Genomic DNA, 26,160 nt, shown 5'->3' with positions numbered 1-26,160 from the left:
ACAGGGAAGAGAGTACAAGGCAGACAAGTGTGCTGTCATCCTTTGGGTACCATGTAATAGAACATCTACCAGACAGGGTGCTAAATACTATATGCAAGACCTCACCTGACCCCATTAAAGACAAACAAAAACCTTCCAAGGTCCTAAAGCTAATGCAAGTGCTTTCAAGAGTGAGGACAGTCGGGGAGGGGAGGTGAAGCCTCTGAACATCACACACCTAATAAATGAAAAGACCCATGATTTGAAACACAGTCTTTATGTTTTCATTTACTTCCTAGAAGAAGTAATTCACTTTCTGGAAAAGAAGCAATAAGAGACAGATGCAGAAGGAGACACCATGTTGTTTTTTCTTTTCCCCCAAATAATTATTTGTATACATTTCAAAGTAATCTCAAACATACAGAAATGTTGCAAGAACAAAGAACATTTTTTTCCTCTGAACTATCTGAGAGTAAACTGACATAATGTCGTATGGCTCTGACACATTTCAGTGTGTCTTCACTGAAAATAAGGACATTCTCCTACTTACCCACAATAAAACTGCTGACATCAGAAAATTACCATTGATCTCTTACTCCCATTTAAAAACTTTAGGTCCCATGCAATGAAGTTTTGCAAACTGTCCCAACAGTGTTTTTTCTTTTCTTTTTAATATATAACATCGAATCCAGAATCAGGTGTTACATTAAGTTGTTGTGTTCCCTCAAGTCTGGAATAAAATTTAATATAATGTAGGATAAAGAAAAATCAAGCCTTTGGAGGTCACTGGCTCTTCAAGCGTTCAGTGGAGAGGCCTGTGGTAAGTGGGCTGTTGCCTTGAATGTCTGGCCACAAAAAGCCACAGGGGCAGCCTCTGGAGCTTCTCCCTTGTGGTCCAAAGCAGACTGGGGACAACCAGTCATGATTTCCAGTGTAGGCCTTTCACTCAGCACTAGATAACCCCAGAGGAGGTTATTAAACCTTTTGACAAGGACCATCACAGTGGCTCACTGGCATACACAGGCAGAAATGCTTCTGGAAAATGGATTTCATCCATTGCCTACCGACTTTAGTCTTTTGTTTATTTTATGTTATGATGATGTTTAATAATCAGTAATACAGCCAATATTTATTGAGAAGATACCCTTTGTCAGGCACTGTGCTAAATGCTTTCATTTAATCATCCCATTCTTCCAACAATATGAGGTATGTATTATTATTAATCCTATCTTATGAAAGAGGACACTGAGACATGGAGAAATTAGATGAAGCTGTCCAAAATCACACAGATGGTAAGGCCTCCAGAGTTCACATACCTTATCACCTCGTATACATGCATGAACACTTTTGTTTAATTCCTAATGAAATAAAACGAGCTTCAATCTTCCAAAATCTGATCCTTCCCTCTCTAAAAGAAGCATCGGGAAAGTGGCTTTCAGTTTAACTGAGAGTGTGCATGTGTGCTACGTCGCTTCAGTTGTGTCTGACTCTTTGCGAACCATGGACTACAGCCCGCCAGGCTACTCTGTCCACGGGATTCACCAGGCAAGAATACTGGAGTGGACTGCCTTTTCCTTAGGAGAGGGAGACCCCCATCTCTAAAGTCTCTTGTGTTGGCAGATGGCTTCTTTACCACTAGTGCCACCTGGGAAGCCCTTGATTGAGAGGCTATGACCCGAGTCTACCTCAGGAGCATGTGAAGACTGTACCCCTCCTCCCCAACACACAGAGGTCAGGCCAGGCAAGATCATAAAGTGTGGGTAAAGTATTTCTTTTGAAAATTCATTTGGTGCTTAGATGATTAACAGGAATTACAAGCCAGTATCTTTTACTTTATCATTTTACTTATTATTTTTTAAGCTCTGGTAAACTTTTTACCAGAGCTTTATCAGATATACATTCATCAGATATAATTTCATATATGTGGACTTCTGAAACATGAAGTAACATTGTAAAATAAGACTAACAGAAACACTGGGCATGTTATTCTTGATTCTAGTAGCATGATTTACCTAGTTCTTGCTTAAGTGTTTCAGCATCTTATTGAGCATCTCCTGTATGCAAGGTACTTCAAAGCCCTGAGACCCAGCTCCTAACATTAGATTTCTAGAAGGCCTCTCCACACAGCTGCCAATAAGGACTTTATGTATGCAGCCTTCTGCCAATGGCTTATACATCTACTGGCCCCTTTCTGAGGCTGAGAGCACTGTTTGCCTGGATCTTGGCTCCTCCCCTCTGAGATGTCATTTGCTCTGATGTGGAAGCCAGGCCAAAGGATCATATCTCATTCGACATTCACCACTGGGTTGGCAGCATATCAGAGCTGAATCTTTCATCAGAGGGCTTTAGGTTTTGAGAAGAAGGACAACATCCCCTTGTCCTTATGAAATGATAACACCATGAGGGATTTCCTCCAGGAGGAAAAATGGAATGTTTCTATCTATCATCAACAATTTCTGCAGTCAGTGGGATTTACTGGCTAAGTAAATCCTAAGGTCCCAGGATTGAATCAATTTAGGGAAGGAAGCAATATTGTTAGCAAGCTCTAGGTCAGAGAACAAACTTCTTCGTTATTGGAACTCAAGGTGTCCGGAGAGGGTGAATTCACATAATTTAATGAGTGTTTTTTTTTGTTGTTGTTGTTCATTAGTAAAACAATTTCTTTCCAACTAACTGGAGAACTCATTTATGATGATCCTCTATTCAGCAATTTAAAGATGCCCTTTCAAAATATACTTCCTGGAAGATTTTCAGAAGAAAAGAATCATTAATGTAGCTAACAGTCTATCCTCAAGGTCTTTATAGTACTTGGCTCATTGCTGGTCTGCAGTGGAGTTTGACTGAAAAAAATCACAGTATGGGCAGTTGCCTGTGGCAGGTACGAGCTTCATCGAGGTCAGCTCAGTGTCACCCCATGCTGGTTCTGGAGAATGGAGGCCTGCAGGGAGCTCACCATCAGGACTTACTGGTTGGCTGTGGAGGAAGGTGTAGTCGAGATCCTTCAGTAATGCTTATTAGCTCTTAGTTGACCAGAGGAACGTCTGACGAGCTTTACTCGCTCATTACTGTGGGCACGTCTGGAAGTCACTCGCCTCAGTGCGCCCCCCCGCCCCTGGCTCTGCTGGGGCTTGTGCACCGGTGGCCAGACAGAAGGCTGACCTGGTGGTCTGAGACATGCTGCAAGGTAGTAAAAGGCAGGGTGTGCAGGCTGTCCTGGTATCCAGTCTGATTTTGGTGATTTCAGCCAAGATCTGTGCAAAGTTAGCTGGGCTGACCTTCAGCTTCTGTCCTTAAGACAGACCCGGGTCCACTGCCAAGCTCCACTGCTTGTTACTTCCTGGATGAGTGTATTCTTCTCATAATTTCACATGCTTCACATGTTTGACTATGCACTTGACATTCACTGGTCTTTTACATTTTCTAGTAGTTCTTTCATAATTTTCTCGGGGCGGGGGGCGATGCTATTCTACATTGTAAATTAAAACATTTAGATTTCCTTTTGTGCAATGATCTTGCCTATCAAAATTAAGTTGATGGTGCCACTGGGCATTTCGTGCACACGTGAAAGACTTTGTTTAGATTGCTGTGTTCCCTGAGTCTTGGGAATGTGTTGTTAATTCCAGGGAATATTGGTCAACTGTGTTTGTTGCAGTCTGTAGCATGGGGGAGCTGGGAACTGACAGTTTTTTAAGCCAAGAGGGTCTCACTTTTTTTCTCTTCTAACATCAAATATTAAAATTAGACAGTCACCTATTAAGTATACTACTTACTACTAAGAGGCTGTATACCTACTGCCTCTATGCACTAGCTGTTGGCACTTGCACCTTGTATCACTATTTACATTTTGGACAGATCATCCTTTAGCCAGTCAGCTACCATGTCGGCCATTTCCTGGAAAAAATCGAAGATAAAAGCATGAGGTATTTTTTTCTCACAGAGTCGAATATCTCCTTCTGGAAAATCTTTCTTCATGTCGTCATAGTACTCTTTTGGACACCAATTATCTGTAGTACCGTAGTAAAATATAAGCTAGAAGACAAGACAAAAACACTTTCTTAGAAAACACTCTCCCCTCCCAGCATGGATCTGACACAAGCAACCTACGATGCTTTGAAAACAGCCCCTGCACTTGGCCCTGTACACTAGTCCCAAAGCTTGCTGCAGAGGGCGGCTCTCTCAAGGCAGTGAGCCTTCATGGTTCATGGGAGTGAATCTTGGCATCTGAAGTTAAGAGACCCATGTAGGGAGAGCCTTGCGTGGTACATCACCCATGGTCCACTAAAAGGACTCGCCAGGAAAGTAGTGCACGTTGTGGTTGGGATGGACACTGGAAAGTGCACCGAAGGGGGCAAGGAAGAGTTATCGAGACATACGTGGTCACTGAGTGGCTTACAACCAGTCATTACGCATTCACGGTTTTCATACAGCCACATGGTAGGCACATGGGGCATGTTTATTGAGTGTACGCAAAGATGAACCAGATGGACTCAGGTTTCTCAGTGCAGCAGATGAACTGTGATCAGAACCCTGAGGGTGTCTATGACATTTCTACAAACAGGCTCCATGGAGCAGGGAGAGAATGCTGATTCGGGGGGAGGTGTTATAACCATCCTTCAGGTGACAGCAAGCAGGTGGGATGGAGAGAGAGCTTCCTTTGAGGACGCATTCCTAGGATGCTTACTGAATATTGATCTGCCCCAGCCTCTGATACACACACACACATGCATCCATGTATGTACACACATGCATGTGTGCAGTCATGGCCGACTCTTTGTGACCCCATGGACCGTAGTCCACCAGGCTCCTCTGTCCATGGAATTTTCCAGAATACTGGAGTGGGTTGCCATTTCCTTCTCCAACACATATGCATATACACATACATATGTGTATATATGCACACATATGTGCGTATGTTTACGGGCACTTAATCATATATACAGACATAAATATATATGTGTGTATGTATATGTATAGTCACATATACATTTATAAGTATATATATACACACATACATCTCTATCGTAACATCTAGCTCTAACCTGCTGTTCTTCACCAAAAAACTATATTCTACTTCTGCATTTTTGAAAAAAAAAAAAGCAACAAAAGTGAAATCTTATTCAGAAAGGTACATACAGGTAATTTCTACACACACACACACACACACACACACACACCCTAATTTTTTGGCCCCTCTGACATCTGTCATCACTGAAAAAAAAAGAGTTATGCCTCGCTCCAGCTCTTAAGTGGCTAGTTACAGTCACTTATATTTCCACACCAAATTTGCTCACTCATTCAAATGCTTAATCATTAATCTGTTGGGCAAATACTTATTGAGCCTCTTCTCTGTACTAGGAACCTGGAAAACAGGCAACGGGACGCAGTCTCTGGGGTAGGAAGGACTGGAGGCACCGTGCACACAAGGTGAGTAGCCCGAGTGAGGGCATCCGGTGGGAACCAGTGGGCAGGAAAGGTTCCCCAGGGCACTGATTCCCAAGCTGAGGCTTCAATCTGGGGGGGCACACTGTGCAGGGCACACCGAGCAAATAAAAAGGATGAAGGAGTATGGCACACTTGGAAATTGGAAGTAATTAGAAGTGGTTAGAATATGGGTGGTGGGAGAGGAGGTGGAGAGAAATGAAGTCCGGAACAGCCTCTGGGCCCCACTAAGGAGGTTGCACCTTGTTCTGAAGTCCACAGGAGCTAACAAAAGACTTCACACAATGAAGTGACATGACAGTCTGTGTGGTAGGAAACTTACTCTGGCTACGATGACGAAGAGAGACCTCTGGAGGGGATCAAGTAGAGGTGGGAGGAGGAAACGGGAAATAAGTGTTAGTGCCCACTGGGTTAATTTTCTCCTTGGACCATTAAATCCATTATCGGAATAAGGAGAGGTGAAGTCAATCTTATCAAAATACCAGCCTTTAGTAACTTTATGACATAACCAACATTCAAAGAGATGGTTAATTAAAAAACACTTTAAAGGGGAGAATATTTAATGTAGTACTCCAGAGAGTCAATTACTAACAACTCAACCTTGAGTTGTAGACTTATTCTGAATCACTTCACAGAGATTCTTCTGGCTGGGATTTAGTCTTGAAAGCTGCAGAGGATCTGTGGCTGATAGATTTCTCACTTAACTTACTTATCTTATTCTCCTATTTTTCTCACTATGACCATTTCTGGGCATGCCAAAGTACCAAAACCAGAATTCATTTTGCCAGGATTCTTAGCAGAGTATGAAGTGCTTTTTTTTTTTCCTAGAGAACAAGAGTTGCCAGGTTCATTTCCCCTGGTGCTGGTCTCTCTGTGGCTCTAAAATGCTGCACCTTCACAACCAGTGGGTGATGATTCTGGCCGGCTGTGGACAAATAAGTTCCTCAAAATTTCTCAGCAACCACCCTACCATAGCTTCCCCTTGAAATACTGTTGGGAGTACAAGCTGTCTGCAGGCATTAATGATCTACCAATATGGCTAATAACTTCAGGTTCTCTCTAAACCATTCCCTACTCTTAGCACCAAGAATCCTTTAAATTATATCCAGGAAACAGCATCTGGAACAGTCATTATGCACAGTTGTTCAGCACTTCCTCAGAGTATGAAACATACTTTTGTTAAACAGAGTATATTTAAACATACTGTGTTAAAAAATCTGGAAATTCAAAATTCAGGCTTGGGTTTGTGGCCATCAGGTCTGTCTGTTCCTCTGCTCCAGGGTGCTCTCTTCTCTCACCAAGAAGAGTACCTTGGGAGTCCTAATGCCAATGCAGGCTATGGTGGTGAGGTTGTGTGAAAAACCATAATACAAAAGGGTCAGTGAGAAGGAAAGCAAGGCAAAAAAGATCACTCCCAATGAAGTCTCTGACAAGGAGGACAGCATTACGGTGGCACCTGCTATTTGCTTTCCACCTAACTCTTCAAAGACTATTTCTATGATGCATTTACTTTTCAGTGAGGCAATTATAACTTGAAATGTCTCCATTGAGAAGTCCAGCACTGGGGAAACACCATCTCTTTCCTCATGCATGAAGGTGTCAGACCAGTTGAGCATAATAAATATGGGTTACAGGGACATACACCTACCTTCAGGTAGCAAGAGACAAGTCCTGTCCAAGTAGTTATGGAGCAAGCACTGTCCAAGGCATGTACTAGGAACCTCAACACAAAGTGATGTCAGTGTTGAAGACAGCGTTAACAATGAGGATCATAGATTCCTCATACGTTCATTTGATTTTATCTCTTAGTCCTCCATGACTATGATTATTTTGAGGGGGGTTGTATCTGGTTACATTTCTGAGTGATAGTGGGACAAGGTGTTTTTGCTTTTAAAGTTCTTCTCCAGGCTATATTCAATGAAGGGCTCTGTAAGAAAATCTTGGCTTATAAGTCAAACACATGGTTATTTGTAATGCCTTTACATATATTGGCTCAAGATACTTCCTGTTCCCTCTGGATTTTAAGTCACAGGCAATAGATCTGAACGGAGGACTCTGCACCTGTAGCCCTAAACAGGAAACTGGAAAAGTATGGGGTGTGTGAAGGTAGTACTGGGGGATGGGGAAGGACAGGTGAAGTAGAAAGAAAGAAATAACCAGACACCAAAGCATAGTGGTTAAGAGTGTATACCATTAATACACAGATATGTAAAAATGAATCGCAACAAGTAACGATGTCCTGAAGAAAACTGAGAATAATTTGCCAGGCTCTATGTTAAGTTTTGTGTTCAATGAGTTCTTACAATAATATTCTGAAGAAGGCATTTTAATCCTATTTTACAGAAAAGGAAATTTAGGCTTAGTGAGCCAACATGCTTAAGTTGAAACAATTAGTGAATATAACCCAATGAAAAATTCAGTTATAAATCCAGAGAGAGCATTACTAGTCAGAACCTTGTATCACTGTTTACGATTAAGAATAAAGAGAACCATGGTATGAAAACACAAACCTGAAAACTGAGAAATCTTAAACTGGTTATGAAAACTAACTGAATGTGGATGGTCTCCACAGGTTAAGTCTATGTAGGTCTTCTAGGGTGCTGCATGTCATGGGGGTGATTACCACTGTGAAAATACTGGAACTGTTAACTAAGAATCTCAGGCTATCACTAGGATATTTAAATCAAACGTTTACAAGAAAACACATTCTTTCCTATAGTATTCCTCCTTGGCACTTGCTTTGATATGCATAGGAATTGTTCAAGAGTATACATTATTATCCCCCATCTTCATTATTAGAGATGGAAATTATTATATTTCTAAATTGTTATGTTAAGTAGTCATTTCTCTATTAAATAGAAAGTTTAATTTTCTCAACTCTAGATTCTGATTGTCTAGGACTGTGCTTTTGCTTTTCTTTGGGTACCTTCCACAATAAGGTGGAATTATGGTTACTATCCGGAGAAGGCAATGGCACCCCACTCCAGAACTCTTGCCTGGAAAATCCCATGGATGGAGGAGCCTGGTAGGCTGCAGTCCATGGGGTCGCGAAGAGTTGGACACAACTGAGTGACTTCACTTTCACTTTTCCCTTTCATGCACTGGAGAAGGAAATGGCAACCCACTGCAGTGTTCTTGCCTGGAGAATCCCAGGGACGGGGGAGCCTGGTGGGCTGCCATCTATGGGGTCGCATAGAGTCGGACACGACTGAAGCGACTTAGCAGCGGCAGCAGCAGATGGTTACTGTCATTTCTGTACTCACAGACATATTTTCCTTTAACTCTTCTGTTGCCCCTAAGGAGATATGTTCCTGCTAAAATGTCCCTGTGAATTGTTGAAGCTTGCCCCCATATAGGAACCACAGTTGTCTTTTCTCATGTATTTTTTTCTTTTCACTTTTTGCTGCTGAATCTGACAGATTCGCAGCATTTCCACCCAAAATGACTCTAAATTTATATCCCACCTGGCACTGGCTAAGTGCTTGAAATTCAGAAGTAAGACAGCTCTGCCTTAGAGAAGTTTCAGAGTAGGGAAGAACACAGGCAGGTACAAGCTGCCCTTGAACATGACAGGCAGAGAGAGGCATGGACCAAGCACTGTAGGAGGAAAACCTGACTTCTGACCCGAGGGGTGCAGCAAAGTTTTGTTTTAGTATATAGGGAGATGCTGGCTTTTATGCATTACTAATAGAGGGGTTACTGTAAAAACAGAAGACATACGAAAAACCACCTTATGACACAAGTTTATATATCTAACTAAAAAAATCACTTGCAATGATATATCAACATCTTAAGATATTAAACACAAATAAAAGCCATACACACAAATCTCTATCTGGTGATAATAAATATTATTCAGCTATAAATAAAGAAGGAAATCCTGCCATTTGTGACAATATGGATGGACCCTGAGAGTATTATGCTAAGTGAAATCAGACATAGAAAGGCAAATATTGTATGATCTCACTTATATGTGGAGTCTGAAAAGGTTAGGAGCTGAAGGAAATGGGTGAAGGTTGTCAAAAGCTATAAACTTTAAGTTATAAGATAAACAAGTTGTGGGGATGTAATATACAACATGGTGACTACAGTTCACGCTATACTGTATATTTGAAAGTCAGTTGCCGGGGTCCAGCCCCGGTGGATCCAGGGAATTCGAAGGGTGGACGGCGTTGGCGTGGAAAGACTTGTTTGTTTATTAATGTAAGATTAGATTAAGAAACTATAGTGTAGTAAGAAGATTAAGTGGAGGAAGAGGGCTGAATAGCTTGGTTTATGCGGAAGGCCAATAAAATTCCAGACAAGGAATTTGCACCATCTACGTTGGGCCACCGGCGCCCGCTTGAATATCTAAGGGTGCCTCGCCTTAAGCTCCCTTTCGTGCGGGTCTTAACAGCCAGGGCAAGTAAGTAGACCTGGCGAGCCTCCGCGCCCCAGGTGGAGATTCAGCCTGAAGTTAAAGTAAAGAGAAGAGAGAGGGAAAGGGAGAGAAGAAGAAAGAGAGAGAAAGACACGGGGGGAGCCAGAGTCCCAAGAAACCAGGCCGAGAGACTAGTTCGAGAAGCTGGCCCGAGAAACTGGCCCCCGGCCCCTGGCCCCCGGCCCCCATCCTTTATTGTTCAGAAGGCCTTTTATACTTTTGATAAAATATGGAGATCAATGGGTAACACAGAATTATGTAGCGTTCGCAGCCCAGACTCTTTCTATACATCATTTTGTATACAAAAGGTCTCAGGTGATTTACATTATCTTCTGGCCAAGAGGCTTGTTAACACTTTTTGGCTCTCTTCTTTAATGAATGTTAATTTTGTTTCCCCTGAAGTGTTTTTCTTTAATCTGCATCTCCTTAAAGCATTAAAGTTACATCTCTATAGAACAAAGGTGCAGTGGGATATAACAAAGAAGGTACTTAACTCAAAGACCTAATGTTGCTAATACCAGGTCTACTACTTGTTTTTCTATATACCAACTATATCTAAAAATAAAGGATATGAAAATTTGGCAGCAAGCATTGACCCAAAAAATGAAACTTTTAATCAGTCCTATTCTAAAGATTTTGACTCCTCGGAAGCTCCTACATTCCTAGGATGTTTTAAGCTTCCTGTGCCTCCTGCGGTCAGGAGGCCTCAAACAATCACATGCACAGCTGTACGAGTCCTGCAGGCAGGCTAGAAAGCCATCAGAGGGTTTTTGGATTGAAACACTCTTTCAAATGCAGAAGACTAAAGCCCTGAATTGACTTTTTCCAGAAAATGTCAGAAGAGTGGAAAAGCAGAGCACAAAAGCCGGCAGATTTTTGTTGGGGTACATGCTTAGGAATTTCCAGAGGGGTCCCTGAAGTCTGAGCACGCCTTGCGTATGTCAGCTTCCTTCCTCATGACCTTGTCACGGGCGGGCTTCCTCACACTGGCTCCCGGCAGTCAGTTAGAGAGTAGACATTAAAAGCTCTCATCCCAAGAAAAAAACAGTAATTAAGGTAATGGATGTTAATGAAACCTGTGATAATCATTGTGCAATATATACATATATTAAATCATTATGTTGTACATTTTAATACAATGTTATGTGTCAATTCTATCTCAATAAAATCAGGAACAAAATCTATTCAAATTCCTTCTTTCTAAGCATTAATTCCCTAGGACTGCAGGCGTCATAGGAATTGCTGGACAAGAGCAACAGGCTCCTCTTTCTATCCTCCCTCCAAAGTCAGACACCTAAGCCTTGACCCTGCAGCGTTAAAGGAAACCTACTTTGTAATACAAGCATCTCCTTTCAGTTACTTAAAAATCCCATCCGTCTTGGGAACAGAAGAATAACAATCACAAAGGTTTAACTAATTCACTGTAGTCTTTCTGAGCAATAATTAAAAATTTTTTTCTAATTGGTGGAAAATTGCTTAAATATTGTGTTGGTTTCTGTCATACAAGAATGCAAATCACTCATAATTATTTATATATATATATATAACCCCCTCTCCCTTGAGCCTCCCTATCTTCCCCCCATCTCACCCCTCTAGGTCATCACAGAGTGCCAGGCTGTGTTATACAGCAGCTTCCCACCAACTAGCTATTTTGCATCTGACAGTGTATATATGTCAATGCTACTTTCCCAATTCATCTGACCCTCACCTTTCCCTGCTGAGTCCATAAGTCTATTCTCTACTAGGTTCATCAGTACCATTTTTCTAGGTTCCATATATATGCATTAATATACCATCCTTGTTTTCCTCTTTCTGACATATTTCACTCTGTATAAGAGGCTGAGCAACCGTTTTTAAGAACCTGAATAACCGCTGAAGAAAGGGAGAGTTTAGAAAATTCATTGTCCTATTTACCTTGTTTCCTTTCTTTCCTGCATCTAGAACTGGATCAATTATCATTCTTAAAAAAAATGAGAATTAAAATCCCTGAAGATTAAAAAATGTGGCCGAGGACAGAGGTGAACACACGATCCTTCAGGAGCACTGAGCCCTGCTCCCCCTGCAGGCACTGGAGGAGGTCCAAGCGGGTTATAGACTGGGCCACTCTCCAAGAAACTGGAAAAATCATGTGTCAAAAGCCCTGCAAAGTGGGGCTCTCTCCTCTCTGTATGACTCAGGTGTAAAGGGCCAGAGCCTGCTCGTTCCCAAGTGGAAGTCACTGGGGCATCGATATCTAGTTCCATCTTTTCCTTACGTGGGACTGGAGTGAGGAGCTGACCCAAGGCATCTATTTTCCTCTGGTGAAGCAACAGAGCATGCGGCACCAGCAGTAAACTTATCTCCCTGTGTGTCTGTTTCTCCCTGGTTATACAGCTCAGGAAACCGGCAGATGAGAAGGGTCTTGCTTAACTAACGGAGAGAACGGCCGAGGCCAGCTTACTTGAACCCTTGGCACCAGGGGACTGGAGGTTCTGGTAAGGATGAAGTAATACTGTGTTTTCCTTCACTGCTGCTCCCACACAGCACCTCCCTTAGGCATCTTTTAGGAAGAAATGGCCAGAATGGGACTGGCTACGTATTTAGTATTACAAAAATCTTTCATTACAGAATGAAAACATCTGAAGGGGTGGGTGAAAGTGAAAGTCACTCAGTCATGTCTGACTCTGTGACCCCATGGACTATACACAGTTCATGGAATTTTCTAGGTCAGAATACTGGAGTGGGTAGCCTTTCCCTCCTCCAGGGGATCTTCCCAACCCAGGGATTGAACCCAGGTCTCCCGCATTGCGGGTGGATTCTTACCAGCTGAGACACAAGGGAAGCCCAAGAATACTGGAGTTGATAGCTTATCCCTTCTGCAGCGGACCTTCCCAACCCAGGAACTGAACCGTGGTCTCCTGCACTGCAGCAGGATTCCTTACCAACTGAGCTATCAGGGAAGCCCTGAAGAGGGTGGGTAGGGAGAGGAAAAGTTAGGCAAAGTCTTTTTAAAGTACTCAGAGGCATACCTAGAAGATGACTAACTTTATAATAATAATACTTTTGTTCAATGCTTAGTACATGCTAGATACTCTTGCAAGGTCTTTATATGAATTATATGTAGCATTACAGGTTTGGAACAACTGTATGAGAATAGATACTATTATTAAACCATTTTATTGATGAAAAAAAGGGAACACAGTGAAGTCTAGTAACTTAACCAACGTCACCTAAGTAAGCAAGTGGTGGAGCTGGAGCATGAACCTCAGGCGGTGACTCTCAGGACTCTGCTTCCCATATGCTCATCCTCCTCTGGATCACGCTCCTCTAGAAAACTCCACCAGAAAAGCTCCAGGGTGTGCTGACAGAAAAGTGCTTCAGATGGAGGTCTCCAGGTCCAAATGACTGAGACCCAAACAGACTATCTATTTCTAGGATGATTATGGTATTCTGAACAGGCTTCAGACTGAACAGGCAGAACTAACACAATCAGTTTCAGGCCAAGGCTGGCGGAAAGGCAGTCTTGGTTAGCGGGGTCCAGGGAGAGCGTCCTATGCTTGGCTAAGCAGGACGTGGGCGTGTCTGAAGGATTTGCATGCCCAGGTCCACAGAGAACGGGCGCGAGGTTTGCTCCTTCCCAAAGGCAACATGCGCCTCTGGGCTTGGGCGGGTTAAGCAGGAGGGGGCGAGTGTAGCAGAGGTGGGTCCCTGTTCCTGAGGACCCTCTGCCCCTTTCCCAACCACATCGTGGCCCCAGGCTGGCCCTCTGGGGGCAGGGGCAGCCCCATTTGCAGGCAGTCCTCCCACCGCTGCCCACTGTGGTCAGAAAGCAGCATCTCGTGTGCTCTTGCTGGGAATGATTTCAGAGCCCTATTGACTGATAGTGATGCTCGAATTCTGTCTGGCAGTAGCACACACCAGCTGTTTCCATGAGCCTGGGCCAAGGATGGTCACGGCAGTTTAGAATTTCCCTCCTAAGTGAGTTTTAAATGAAAACTTCAAGTTTGTAAACCAAACACTAATTCACTTTTCTGTGAACGAGACATACATCCCCTTGTAGTTGAGAACAATGACAGAGCAAGGGAACTCTGACCTCCTGTTTGCCTCAGATACGCCAGGTGCCTCATAACGCAGAGCATACCCTGGGGGCTCCCAAAAGGATTGGGAGTGTGGTGGCAAAAATGTACAGTTGATGCTCTTGCTTTGGTTTACTCCATCCTGGCTCTCATTCCCGTCTCCCCCCACCACCACTCCCGTCTTAGTCATTAGCTCCTCTCTTTCCTCCCAGTTTTTTAGCTGTGTTCCCCAAGGATGAGCCTTTATATGTCTTTTCTTCTTATTCTACGTACTTCTTTGGGTTACTATTACCTGTGCTCATGACTCCAAAAATATCCTCATCATTCCCAAATCAAAGTTCAGCCCAGATTCCTCTTCTAGGCTTCCTATCTACATATATCCAGCTACCTGCCAGACACGTGTCCCCCAGATGTCCCACAGGTATATCAGACAAAAGGACCAGAAGGAACTACTTTCTCAAGCAGCTCTTGCAACTTGCTGGCACTTCTCCTCCCAATTCCCTATCTCGTTACAAAATCCAAATGCAGAGAAATAATCTTACTCCGTCGTCTCCATGCTTTCATGAACTATGAGCCCTAAGTGTCTTTGATTCTACTTCCTGGATCTTTCCAAATTCTACCCCCCTCTTTACCCCCAACTCCCTTGCCTTAGTTCTTATAAAAGTCTTCTAAACGGTTTTCCCACCTCAAATTTCATTCTTTTCCAACATTTTGATACGCATTTTTCCAAATAATTCCCCTCACTGGTTAATGTAGCCACATTCCTTGGGCTAACTGATATGAACCGGTACCTCTGAACTGACTCTTTGTTCACAGATGGCGTATGTTCTGATGGGTCAGTGGTTAAGGGATATGGTTGTTAAACCTCTTGAACATCACCTTGATTATTACCCTCCTTCTTAAACCCTTCAACTCCCCAACAACTCAAAATAGTCTCTTTAGTGTAGTACATCATGGCTTCCTGTTCACAGGCCAGTGCCCAAGCCAGAGTTAACACCATGTTGCCTAACCTTCTCCAGGACCTCAAAGCAAAACTTCTTCACCTGGGGTCCACGGGTCCACACACATTTATGGGTAGAGGCAGTGGCAGTTGTAGGGAGAGGGTAATGTGAACTTGGATAGGAAAAAGAATTTTTTGCTAACCTCTAACCATGATTTCAGAAGGATTAGAAATATCTATTGTTTGTCATCTATAAATTACTGAAATCTTCAAATTACAGTATACTGGTTGTAGGTAAACTAACAGTTTTTCTGCACATCACTACAAATTTACAACAGTAATTCTGACTGATGGTATATCACATTTATTTTGTTAGTAAAGATGCACATAATATACATCACAAATATGCTTTTATTGTATTTGGATAGTGATACTTCAATATAACTTTTTTGTGGTAAAAAATATACTTCACATACTTAAAAAAAGTATTATTCTGAGGAGTCCATCCATGACACAGTCAGAGAGATTCATGGCAGAAAAACGGCTTAGAATCTATACTCTCACAGCTTTCCTGTCCATCCATCTACTCTACATTAACTGATTGTTCACCAAATATGATGCACTGTGCTAGGCCAACTTCAGCTTCTTCAGCATTACTGGTTGGGGCATAGACTTGGATTACTGTGATATTGAATGGTTTGCCTTGGAAACGAACAGGGATCATTCTGTCGTTTTTGAGATTGCATCCAAGTACGGCATTTCAGACTCTTTCGTAGACCTACAAGACCTTTTAGAACTAATACCCAAAAAAGATGTCCTTTTCATTATAGGGGACTGGAATGCAAAAGTAGGAAGTCAAGAAACACCTGCAGTAACAGGCAAATTTGGCCTTGGAATGCGGAATGAAGCAGGGCAAAGACTAATAGAGTTTTGCCAAGAAAATGCACTGGTCATAGCAAACACCCTCTTCCAACAACACAAGAGAAGACTCTACACATGGACATCACCAGATGGTCAACACCAAAATCAGATTGATTATATTCTTTGCAGCCAAAGACGGAGAAGCTCTATACAGTCAACAAAAACAAGACCAGGAGCTGAGTGCGGCTCAGATCCTGAACTCCTTATTGCCAAATTCAGACTTAAATTGAAGAAAGTAGGGAAAACCACTAGACCATTCAGGTATGACCTAAATCAAATCCCTTATGATTATACAGTGGAAGTGAGAAATAGATTTAAGGGCCTAGATCTGATCGATAGAGTGCCTGATGAACTATGGAATGAGGTTCGTGACATTGTACAGGAGACAGGGATCAAGACCATCCCCATGGAAAAGAAATGCAAAAAAGCAAAATGGCTGTCTGGGGAGGCCTTACAAATAGCTGTGAAAAGAAGAGAGGTGAAAAGCAAAGGAGAAAAGGAAAGATAGAAGCATCTGAATGCAGAGTTCCAAAGAATAGCAAGAAGAGATAAGAAAGCCTTCTTCAGCGATTAATGCAAAGAAATAGAGGAAAAGAACAGAATGGGAAAGACTAGAGATCTCTTCAAGAAAATCAGAGATACCAAGGGAACATTTCATGCAAAGATGGGCTCGATAAAGGACAGAAATGGCCTGGACCTAACAGAAGCAAAAGATATTAAGAAGAGGTGGCAAGAATACACAGAAGAACTGTACAAAAAGATCTTCACGACCCAGATAATCACAATGGTGTAATCACTCATCTACAGCCAGACATCCTGGAATGTGAAGTCAAGTGGGCCTTAGAAAGCATCACTATGAACAAAGCTAGTGGAGGTGATGGAATTCCTACCGAGCTATTTCAAATCCTGAAAGATAATGCTGTGAAAGTGCTGCACTCAATATGCCAGCAAATTTGGAAAACTCAGCAGTGGCCACAGGACTGGAAAAGGTCAGTTTTCATTCCAATTCCAAAGAAAGGCAATGCCAAAGAATGCTCAAACTACCGCACAATTGCACTCATCTCACATGCTAGTAGTGTGGTGGGCTGCTGTCTATGGGGTCGCACAGAGTTGGACACGACTGAAGCGCCTGAGCAGCAGCAGCAGCAGCAGCACATGCTAGTAAAGTAATGCTCAAAATTCTCCAAGCCAGGCTTCAGCAATACGTGAACCATGAACTTCAGATGTTCAAGCTGGTTTTAGAAAAGGCAGAGGAACCAGAGATCAAACTGCCAACATCTGCTGGATCATCGAAAAAGCAAGAGAGTTCCAGAAAAACATCTATTTCTGCTTTATTGACTATGCCAAAGCCTTTGACTGTGTGGATCACAATAAACTGTGGAAAATTCTGAGATGGAGATACCAGACCACCTGACCTGTCTCTTGAGAAATCTGTATGCAGGTCAGGAAGCAAGAGTTAGAACTGGACATGGAACAACAGACTGGTTCCAAATAGGAAAAGGAGTACCTCAAGGCTATATATTGTCACCCTGCTTATTTAACTTATATGTAGAGTACATCATGAGAAACGCTGGACTGGAAGAAACACAAGCTGGAATCAAGATTGCCGGGAGAAATATCAGTAACCTCAGATATGCAGATGACACCACCCTTATGGCAGAAAGTGAAGAGGAGCTAAAAAGCCTCTTGATGAAAGTGAAAGTGGAGAGTGAAAAAGTTGGCTTAAAGCTCAACATTCAGAAAATGAAGATCATGGCATCTGGTCCCATCACTTCATGGGAAATAGATGGGGAAACAGTGTCAGACTTTATTTTTTGCGGCTCCAAAATCACTGCAGATGGTGACTGCAGCCATGAAATTAAAAGACGCTTACTCCTTGGAAGAAAAGTTATGACCAACCTAGATAGCATATTCAAAAGCAGAGACATTACTTTGCCGACTAAGGTCCGTCTAGTCAAGGTTATGGTTTCTCCTGCGGTCATGTATGGATGTGAGAGTTGGACTGTGAAGAAGGCTGAGCGCCGAATAATTGATGCTTTTGAACTGTGGTGATGGAGAAGACTCTTGAGAGTCCCTTGGACTGCAAGGTGATCCAGCCAGTCCATTCTGAAGGAGATCAGCCCTGATTTCTTTGGAAGGATTGATGCTGAAGCTGAAGCTCCAGTACTTTGGCCACCTCATGCGAAGAGGTGACTCATTGGAAAAGACTGATGCTGGGAGGGATTGCGGGCAGGAGAAGGGGACGACCGAGGATGAGATGGCTGGATGGCATCACTGACTCGATGGCCGTGAGTTTGAGTGAACTCTGGGAGATGGTGATGGACAGGGAGGCCTGGCGTGCTGCGATTTATGGGGTCGCAAAGAGTCACACACGATCGAGTGGCTGACCTGACCTGTGCTAGGCCACATGGACACCGAGATGAGAAAAACCTCCAAGGAGTGTGGGGGTGGGAACATACCATTTAAATACCATGTAAGAAATGCAGTATTATAGCTCTACATATGGAGCCAGGGGCGCTGAGGGGAGGGACTTCTAACCAGAATTTGGGTCTGGGGAAGGCCTCTTAAAGATGACAATGGGGCCAAGTCCTAAAGGGCAGGTAGAATTTAGTCAGGTGAGGAAAGAACACCACCTGTGATGCCACAGGCCCTGCTCCACTCTTTTGGAGACAACTGAGTCTGATATCTTTGCTTCAGGAAAAGGAAACCATCGTATGTAGTGCTGAAGCGCTGCTGACTCTGGGTGGAAAGTCTCCAGACCTTGGAAAGTAGGAAGACAGTCAGCTCTGGAGACTTTCAGAGTTTTAAACGCCCATTAGCTTCAAGAAGATTAAAAAGTTATCCTCATATGGAAATGCAGTGGTAAAAAGTTTGGATTTAGATACAAAGCCTGCTGATTATGACTGTTCTAGAGGAGGAGAAAGAATCCGAAGGCCGTCCACATGAGGCAGCAGAGTGACTGTTCTTAGACGACTGTGGCTTCCTGCCTGGATGGCACAAAGATATAATTTCCAGAACTGTTTTAAAAGTTGAATAACAGATAAATTGAATGATTTTTGCAACAAAATGTGTGGCTCAAAACACCCTCACAATGTGCAGTCCTGAACAGGAAAGAGGTTTCTGAATGCTTATGTTTGGGCTGAGATGGGACAGAGTATCTATGACTACCATTATCTAAAACAGGGGTATGGGGACTTCGCTGGTGGTTCAGCACTTAAGAATCCACCTTGCAATGCAGGGGATGCAGGTTCGATCCTTGGTCAGGTAACTAAGATCCCACGTGCCATGGAGCAACTAAAGCCCACATGCCATAACTAACAGAGTCTACATGCTGCAGTGAAAGATCCTGCCAAGTGTTGCAACTAAGATCTGATGCAGCCAAATAAACATTTAAAAAAATAAAATAGGGATATGTCTAGTCTTGGGAATTGATTTGGAAGGCGTGGGGAAATGCCCACTATTTTTCTAGAACCGTGTGCCCTTTCGTATCTTTACTTTCTCAAGCAGGCTGGGACATATGTTGATTCAGCTTTTTACCAATATTAAATTACAGCATGTTTCCTTTTTTTTTTCATTACAGAAACAAAAAATTGCAATAAACTTCTTGTCTTTTTATACCTTGTTTCACTTAGCAGTTGGAACTGTATTATTCTGGGGCAGAATTCAAATGTGGCTGGTAGAGAGGGTAGTCAATTAACTGCAGGTAGTCTTGCATCATTAAACTAAACATGCCTTGCTTTCCCAAGTTTCATGAATACATTCAATGCTATCTTAAAAACAAAATAAAACCATTCCCTCTAGCTGGAAAGGTTTAGCCCTGTGACTGTGCGTTAACATTAACCTTGAAATGCCTGCCATCTACCATACACCTCCATATTTCTCCCACAAAAGTTTCTGCAAAGTACAGTCCTGACACCGTTACCATGAGCGGCCCTCTATCTGGGAATGATTACACTTGCATATGGATTTAACTTAGGACAGGAATAAGTTAGCACCTTCCTTTGACCTCTCTCTGAGCACAACATACAAACAGAATCCAGGAATGATGAGTACTTCGCAGCAGCTGGCTTCCACAGGTGGTAAGACAGAATATGACACATGACGGGGCTAGTCATTCAGCAAGCGTCAATTTCGGAAATGAGCATCTGCCAGTCTTCTTAACTGGGAATTGGGTCGTTTTTATCAACTTCCAGCCTTGCGAACTTAAACGAGGCTTTGAAACTTTAATTTAATTTTCACTCACTTTAATTTAACTAAAACATAAAATACTGTTTTTCTTGCATTTTCACAGACATCAGGGACTGGAAACAGTTGCAAGCCCTGGAAAGTGGGTCCCTATGAGGCCCCAACCTCCCCACTCAGTTAGTGAGGGTATTCTCTGTCTTCAAAATTTCAATCTCCAGCCAACTGCTATTTTAGAAACATGATGACCACTGTGGTCATAAGACAAACACACTGGCACTTTCAAAAGTCCTCTCCGGGTGAAGCTACGATAGATCAATAGTCTAAAAATATTTTTTTAAGAATATATACATGTCTTGCTTTAAGATAACTTTATTGGGAGGTTATAGAAATATGAATTAACTATAGGCAAGTTTAAATCAAGTGTCTCAAAGATTCTAAACACAGCAGGGTATCTAAGGTTTTACTTGCAGATTGTAGGTTCCTGGGCCCTGTAAGAGTTGGTCACTCAGTGGGGCTCATTTCATTGCATCCAGCAGATGTCACAGTTCAGCACTGACTACAAAGTTCTATATTAGCACAGTCCAACAGAAATACAAAGGCACGCAGGTAATTACCAAAAAAACTCTTTAACTATATTTTACAAAAAAGTTTAGTGTATTTTCTAATAATTACATTTTTTAAACTGTCATATAAAGGAACGGATGAAATTACTTTTAATAATGTATTGGATTAGCCAAAATGTTCATTCGGCTTTTTCTGTGACATCACACGGAAAAATCTGAACAAAATTTTTGGCCAATCCAATATATTATTTAACCCAATGTATCTAAAATATTACCATTTTCAACATGTAATTAATACATAAACGTTAATGAAATATTTTACTTTTTTTTTTGGTACTAAATTTCTGAAATCCAATGTGTATTTTATACTTATGGCACAGGTCAATTCAGAGGAGCTGTGAATAAACCCCATGTGGCTAGTGGCTATAATGTTAGATGGCACAACTCTATCCTATTCAGAATGGACAGACAGGTAATCACTGCCATGGGAGTCCCAGGGCCACCTAAATTCTAGGGTGCTTTGACACATCCTAAACCATGGCCCCTCACAGTTTCAGAAACTGGTACTTCCAAATATGCTTGTATTAAGGTTTTATCACTTACAGCAGCAACTTAAAAGTGCTATTTCAATCGTTCTCTTTCTGCCCCTGCTTGTATAGAAAACTGGCCTTCATGTCAGAACTGGGCATTCCCACACTAATGCATTGGAGAATGAGAAAGATGGGCTCACTGAGTCATCAGATCACAGGAATGTCAGTTCTTTTCCAATGTTTTGCTTGTATTTTAAAATAACTTTTTTCCCCATAAATATTATTGTGAGTCTTTTCAGTACAGAGCTCTAAAGAAAAGTATTAATTCTAAAAATAAACCCAACAAAAACAGGTGGTAAAACATATTTAAGTAACTATGCAGTCAGCTTTACTTACTTTCTATGCAACTTTCAAGGACTATGTTAACGTTAACTAGAACATGATCTGAAATTTACAAACCCTTGAGGTCTTACAAATTCTAACCAACTCTAGCCTTTCATCCAGAGAAGGCGATGGCACCCCACTCCAGTCCTCTTGCCTGGAAAATCCCATGGACGGAGGAGCCTGGTGGGCTACAGTCCATGGGGTCGCAAAGAGTCAGACACGACTGAGCAACTTCCCTGTCACTTTTCACTTTCATGCATTGGAGAAGGCAATGGCAACCCACTCCAGTGTTCTTGCCTGGAGAATCCCAGGGACGGGGGAGCCTGGTGGGCTGCCATCTACGGGGTCACACAGAGTCAGACACGACTGAAGTGACTTAGCAGCAGCAGCAGCCTTTCATCCTCAGTAAGTACTGCAGCACTTAAGTGATTACCTTAGGTAAATGTTCTTTGATGGTTTCATTGTCTCTCTTCACTACCTCTCTCATTTCTTGGCTCCCAAGGTAGGCAGCGTTAACTACATTAAAAAAAAAAAAAAAGACAAACATTTAGAATATATAGAGCAAACACAAATGTCAAATTAATTGTAGCCAATTCCTGTTTCACCCTTTTCTTTTGGCAAGTGCTATGTGATGTAAGATGTCAGTGAGTCCAAGAGAGGCGTGTGAGTCAGTGACATGCAATGACTCTGGAAACAAGGGCATGCCCTATGTAAGGCGCTCTCTTACCTTCACCTGGCTTTCTCAGCAGCAACGTTTAGCTGTATGATGGCCTAATGTCAGATATCACAGCAGATGTGTGTCACTGTACCTGATCAAGGTATTTTTATGACTTAAGGATTAGAATCACACATTTTAACAGATAAATCATACATACCAGGGAAACCACACACAGTTGCAAACATTAAAACATCTTGGTAACCTGTTTTTTAGAAAGGACACAACTATAAAGAATGTCTATTTTAAAATAGGTTTAAATGATCTTGAAGAGTTAGTTGTTAATGAAGGTCAATCCTATTATACCTGTTATATGCAAAATAGGGAGAGTGACTCCCATTTTCAAGATGACAAATATCTGGAAAAGAGGAAGAAAGCCAGCGATAATCCAAATTTGTGGGCTTCCCTGGTAGCTCAGTGGTAAAGACTTTCTGGTACTGCTACACAAAATTTCATTTGATTCTCTGTGCCTTGAATTCCACTTTGGTTGGTATTATTACTGTTAATTTGCTTTCTTTTTGGCATCATCCTCCTATTTGTCTTTTATTTTTAATCTTTTGTCATTTTAAGTACGTCTCTTGAAATCATAAATGGGTCTTTTTAAAAACATAGTTTAAAGTCTCTCTCTCTTAAATATAGGACTTAACATACTTGTGTATATTGATATAAAAGATAGTTGGTCTGACTCCAATCAGTAGGCAGAATAAAGCAATAATAAGGTTCACAGCAGAAATTAATCAAATTGAGACCAGAAAAACAAATGAGAAACTAAATGAAACTAAAAACAAGTTCAATAAAGCTGATAAATCTCTATAGCCATACTGTTCAGAAAAAAATGTGAGAATACATAAAACATTACCAATATCAGGAATGAGAAATGATAACCCTTCAGATACTACCGACATCAAAAGGATCAGTTCAGTTCAGTCCCTCAGTCATGTCCAACTCTTTGCGACCCCATGGACCACAGCACGCCAGGCCTCCCTGTCCATCACTAACTCCCAGAGTTTACTCAAACTCATGTCCATCAAGTTGGTGATGCCATCCAACCATCTTATCCTCTGTCTTCCCGTTCTCCTCCTGCCCTCAATCTTTCCCAGCATCAGGGTCTTTTCAACGAGTCAGCTCTTTGCAGCAGATGGCTGAAGTATTGGAGTTTCAGCTTCAACATTAGTCCTTCCAATGAACACTCAAGACTGATCTCCTTTAGGATTGACTGGTTGGATCTCCTTGCTGTCCAAGGGACTCTCAAGAGTCTTCACCAACACCACAGTTCAAAAGCATCAATTCTGTGCTCAGCTATCTTTATAGTCCAACTCTCACATCCAAATATGACTACTGGAAAAACCATAGCCTTGACTAGACGGACCTTTGCTGGCAAAGTAATGATAATCAGGCAATTTTGTGGACTTTGCCATGAAATTTAAAAACTCAGATGAAACAGACAGTCTGTACACAGACACAAATTTGAAGCTCACTTGACAACAGATACAGGCTTCCCTGATGGCTCAGCAGTTAAGAATCTACCTGCAATGCAGGAGACGTGGGTTCGATCCCTGGGTTGGCAAGATCCCTTGGAGGAGAAAATGGCAACCCACTCCAGTATTCTTGCTTGGAAAAGAAATCCCATGGACAGAGGAGCCTGGCTGGCTACAGTCCAAGGGTTTGCAAAGAGTCAGACACGACTGAGTGACTAAGCATGCATGACAATAGGTAACCTCAATAGTTCTCCTATCTATTAAAGAAATTAAATTTGTAACTTAAAAGCCTCTCCACAAAGAAAACTCCAGGGCAAGATGAGTTCACTGGTCCATTCTATTAAATATTCAAAGAAGAAATAATATTGATTCTAAATAAATTCTTCCAGAAATGACTACACATATATGATTATTTAATTCTTGACAAAGGTGGCATTTCAGAACAGCAGAAAACAGGTGGTCTCTGGTAGGCAGAATTCTCAGATGACACAAACGATCCTTGCCCTTTTATAATCAATCCCCTCTGAGTGTGGGTGAAACCTGTGAGTAAGATGACATATTGCTCCCATGACTAGGTTATGTTATAAAATGGAGATGACTTTAAGGGAGATTATCCCAGTGGGCCTGACCTAATCACATGAGTCCTTAAAAATCTGAGTTCTCTCTGGCTAGTGGCAGAAAAGAAAGTCACAGATTCAAAGTCCTAAGAGGATGAAATGCACTGCTGTTGGTTTGAAGACAGAGCCCATGTGAGAAGGATATGAAACTAACCTCAAGGAGCTGAGAGGGACCCCTTGCTGACAAACAGCAAGAAGATAGGGACTACAATCAAAACGCCAAGTGAACTAGATTCAGCTGACAACCTGAATGAGCTCAGGAGTGGACTTGGGGTATGCAGGGGGCATAAAAGAGGCTTGTGATATCCAGGCAATGGTGATTCTTGAGCTGGGTGGAAGTTACATGGGAGTTTTCTTTCTGATCATTCATGGAGGTAAACATTTTTATATTTCCGGCACTTTTCTGCAGTGTTATTCTTGAATTAGTAAAATGTATAAAAATTCAAAAAACGTGTAAGGAATCTTTTATTTCTAAAAAGCAAAATTTTCATCGGGGGATGGGCTTCACCTTTATTCTCATTTTTGTTTTTCCTGGTAATTTCCCATCTAAGTACACTTTTTCATTGTTTGCTTTTAGAAAGTAGAATACAAGTTTCCTTTCCAGTAACTGCTCCAAGGAAGCCATCCTTTTCTTCCCTCAGAAATGCTTGTAACATAACACAGTGGTCAGAAACAATAATACCAGATAGAAGTGTAATTTCCTAAGGGGAAAACACATTTCTCCTGGCAATGACTGTTGACAGCATTCCTGGAAACCCAGCAGAAATCAGAGTTTCAAGCACCACAGTGAAGGAAATATCTAGCAGTAGGAGTAATGGAGAAGGACATGGCAACCCACTCCAGTGTTCTTGCCTGGAGAATCCCAGGGACGGGGGAGCCTGGTGGGCTGCCGTCTATGGGGCGCACAGAGTCGGACACGACTGAAGTGACTTAGCAGCAGCAGGAGTAATGGAAACAAAACATGAAGGGAAGAGAATGATTTAGAAGAATGGTACTTACTTACTTTCATTTCATAACAAATCTAAATACAGGTGTTAAAAAACCTCACTGAACCTAATGTTCTATTTTATTTGCTACCATCATCTTCTGAAATCTTCTTAGTGTTTAAGTATTATTACAGGACTTCAACTCACAGTGGAGTGGCAAAGGAATGAAATGAAGGCGGGCTAAAACCGGAAGACCAATAGGACATTCGTGTCACAGGCTAAATGCTATCACTAAATTCTCCAAGTAAACATAATCTACAACAGAAGGCTGCCTTCTGTTTAATTAACCTAATCACCTACCTTAATGCCATTTTGTCCATCTGGAAAATTCCCAAGTCATCTTCAAGTCCAAATTCATTTGTCTTCTCCCTTATTTACCTAGGTAGAACTAGTTTCTCCCTTTCTTGGTACCATTTCTGCCCTGTATCTGTGTTCATGTCAGTCTTAACTGTGATATATTAAAATTCCTCACACTGATTTCCTCTACCATGCTATATAAATATAAATGTAAATATAATGTTAGGGTGATTTTTTATATATATATATATATATCTCGACAGCTATATTACAATTATTATCTCCAGTGATTATCCAGGTCCTTGGTTCATGGCAAGTGTTAGTAAGGGTTGTTAAATAAAATAAATGGGTAGGGACTGAGCTGGTGTTTTTATTTTTAGGGGAAGGTTTGTGGGGAGGGTCAGGAGGAAAAACCTACTGCCTTCCTTGAGGTAGAGCAAGAGCTGGTGTCACAAGAGTCCAGACACTGACAAGGGGAAGCCAAGTTGGCAGATGATTCGTTGATCTGATTTGTAAACAGATAGTCTTATCAATGTGACAGAGTTCATCAAAGTAAAGCACACAACTCAAGGCATATGATTTTTAAAAAATAATACAACTTTTTAGAGGGGTAGATAATTTAAATACACACACACACACACACACACTTCC

General features: G+C 41.9%; 1 protein-coding gene across 4 annotated transcripts in view; it reads right to left on the bottom strand.

Moving 5' to 3' along the window:
- The window catches only part of LDAH (lipid droplet associated hydrolase), a 98,004-nt gene continuing 72,098 nt past the window's right edge, over nucleotides 255–26,160 (bottom strand). For 3 of the 4 annotated variants that reach the window (XM_005686967.3, XM_005686969.3, XM_005686968.3), the window contains exons 6-7: nucleotides 21,850–21,932; nucleotides 255–4,008 (exon numbers count right to left, since the gene is read on the bottom strand). In XM_005686967.3, the coding sequence (XP_005687024.2) occupies nucleotides 3,817–4,008; nucleotides 21,850–21,932 (275 nt within the window). In that variant the 3' untranslated portion in view covers nucleotides 255–3,816. The remainder of the gene's footprint in view (nucleotides 4,009–21,849; nucleotides 21,933–26,160) is intronic. The other variant, XM_018055591.1, reaches the window with a different exon arrangement.

Source organism: Capra hircus, chromosome 11 (genome assembly GCF_001704415.2).
Source record: "Capra hircus breed San Clemente chromosome 11, ASM170441v1, whole genome shotgun sequence".
Taxonomy (NCBI): Eukaryota; Metazoa; Chordata; class Mammalia; order Artiodactyla; family Bovidae; genus Capra; species Capra hircus.
This window is presented reverse-complemented; position numbering and strand designations above follow the sequence as displayed.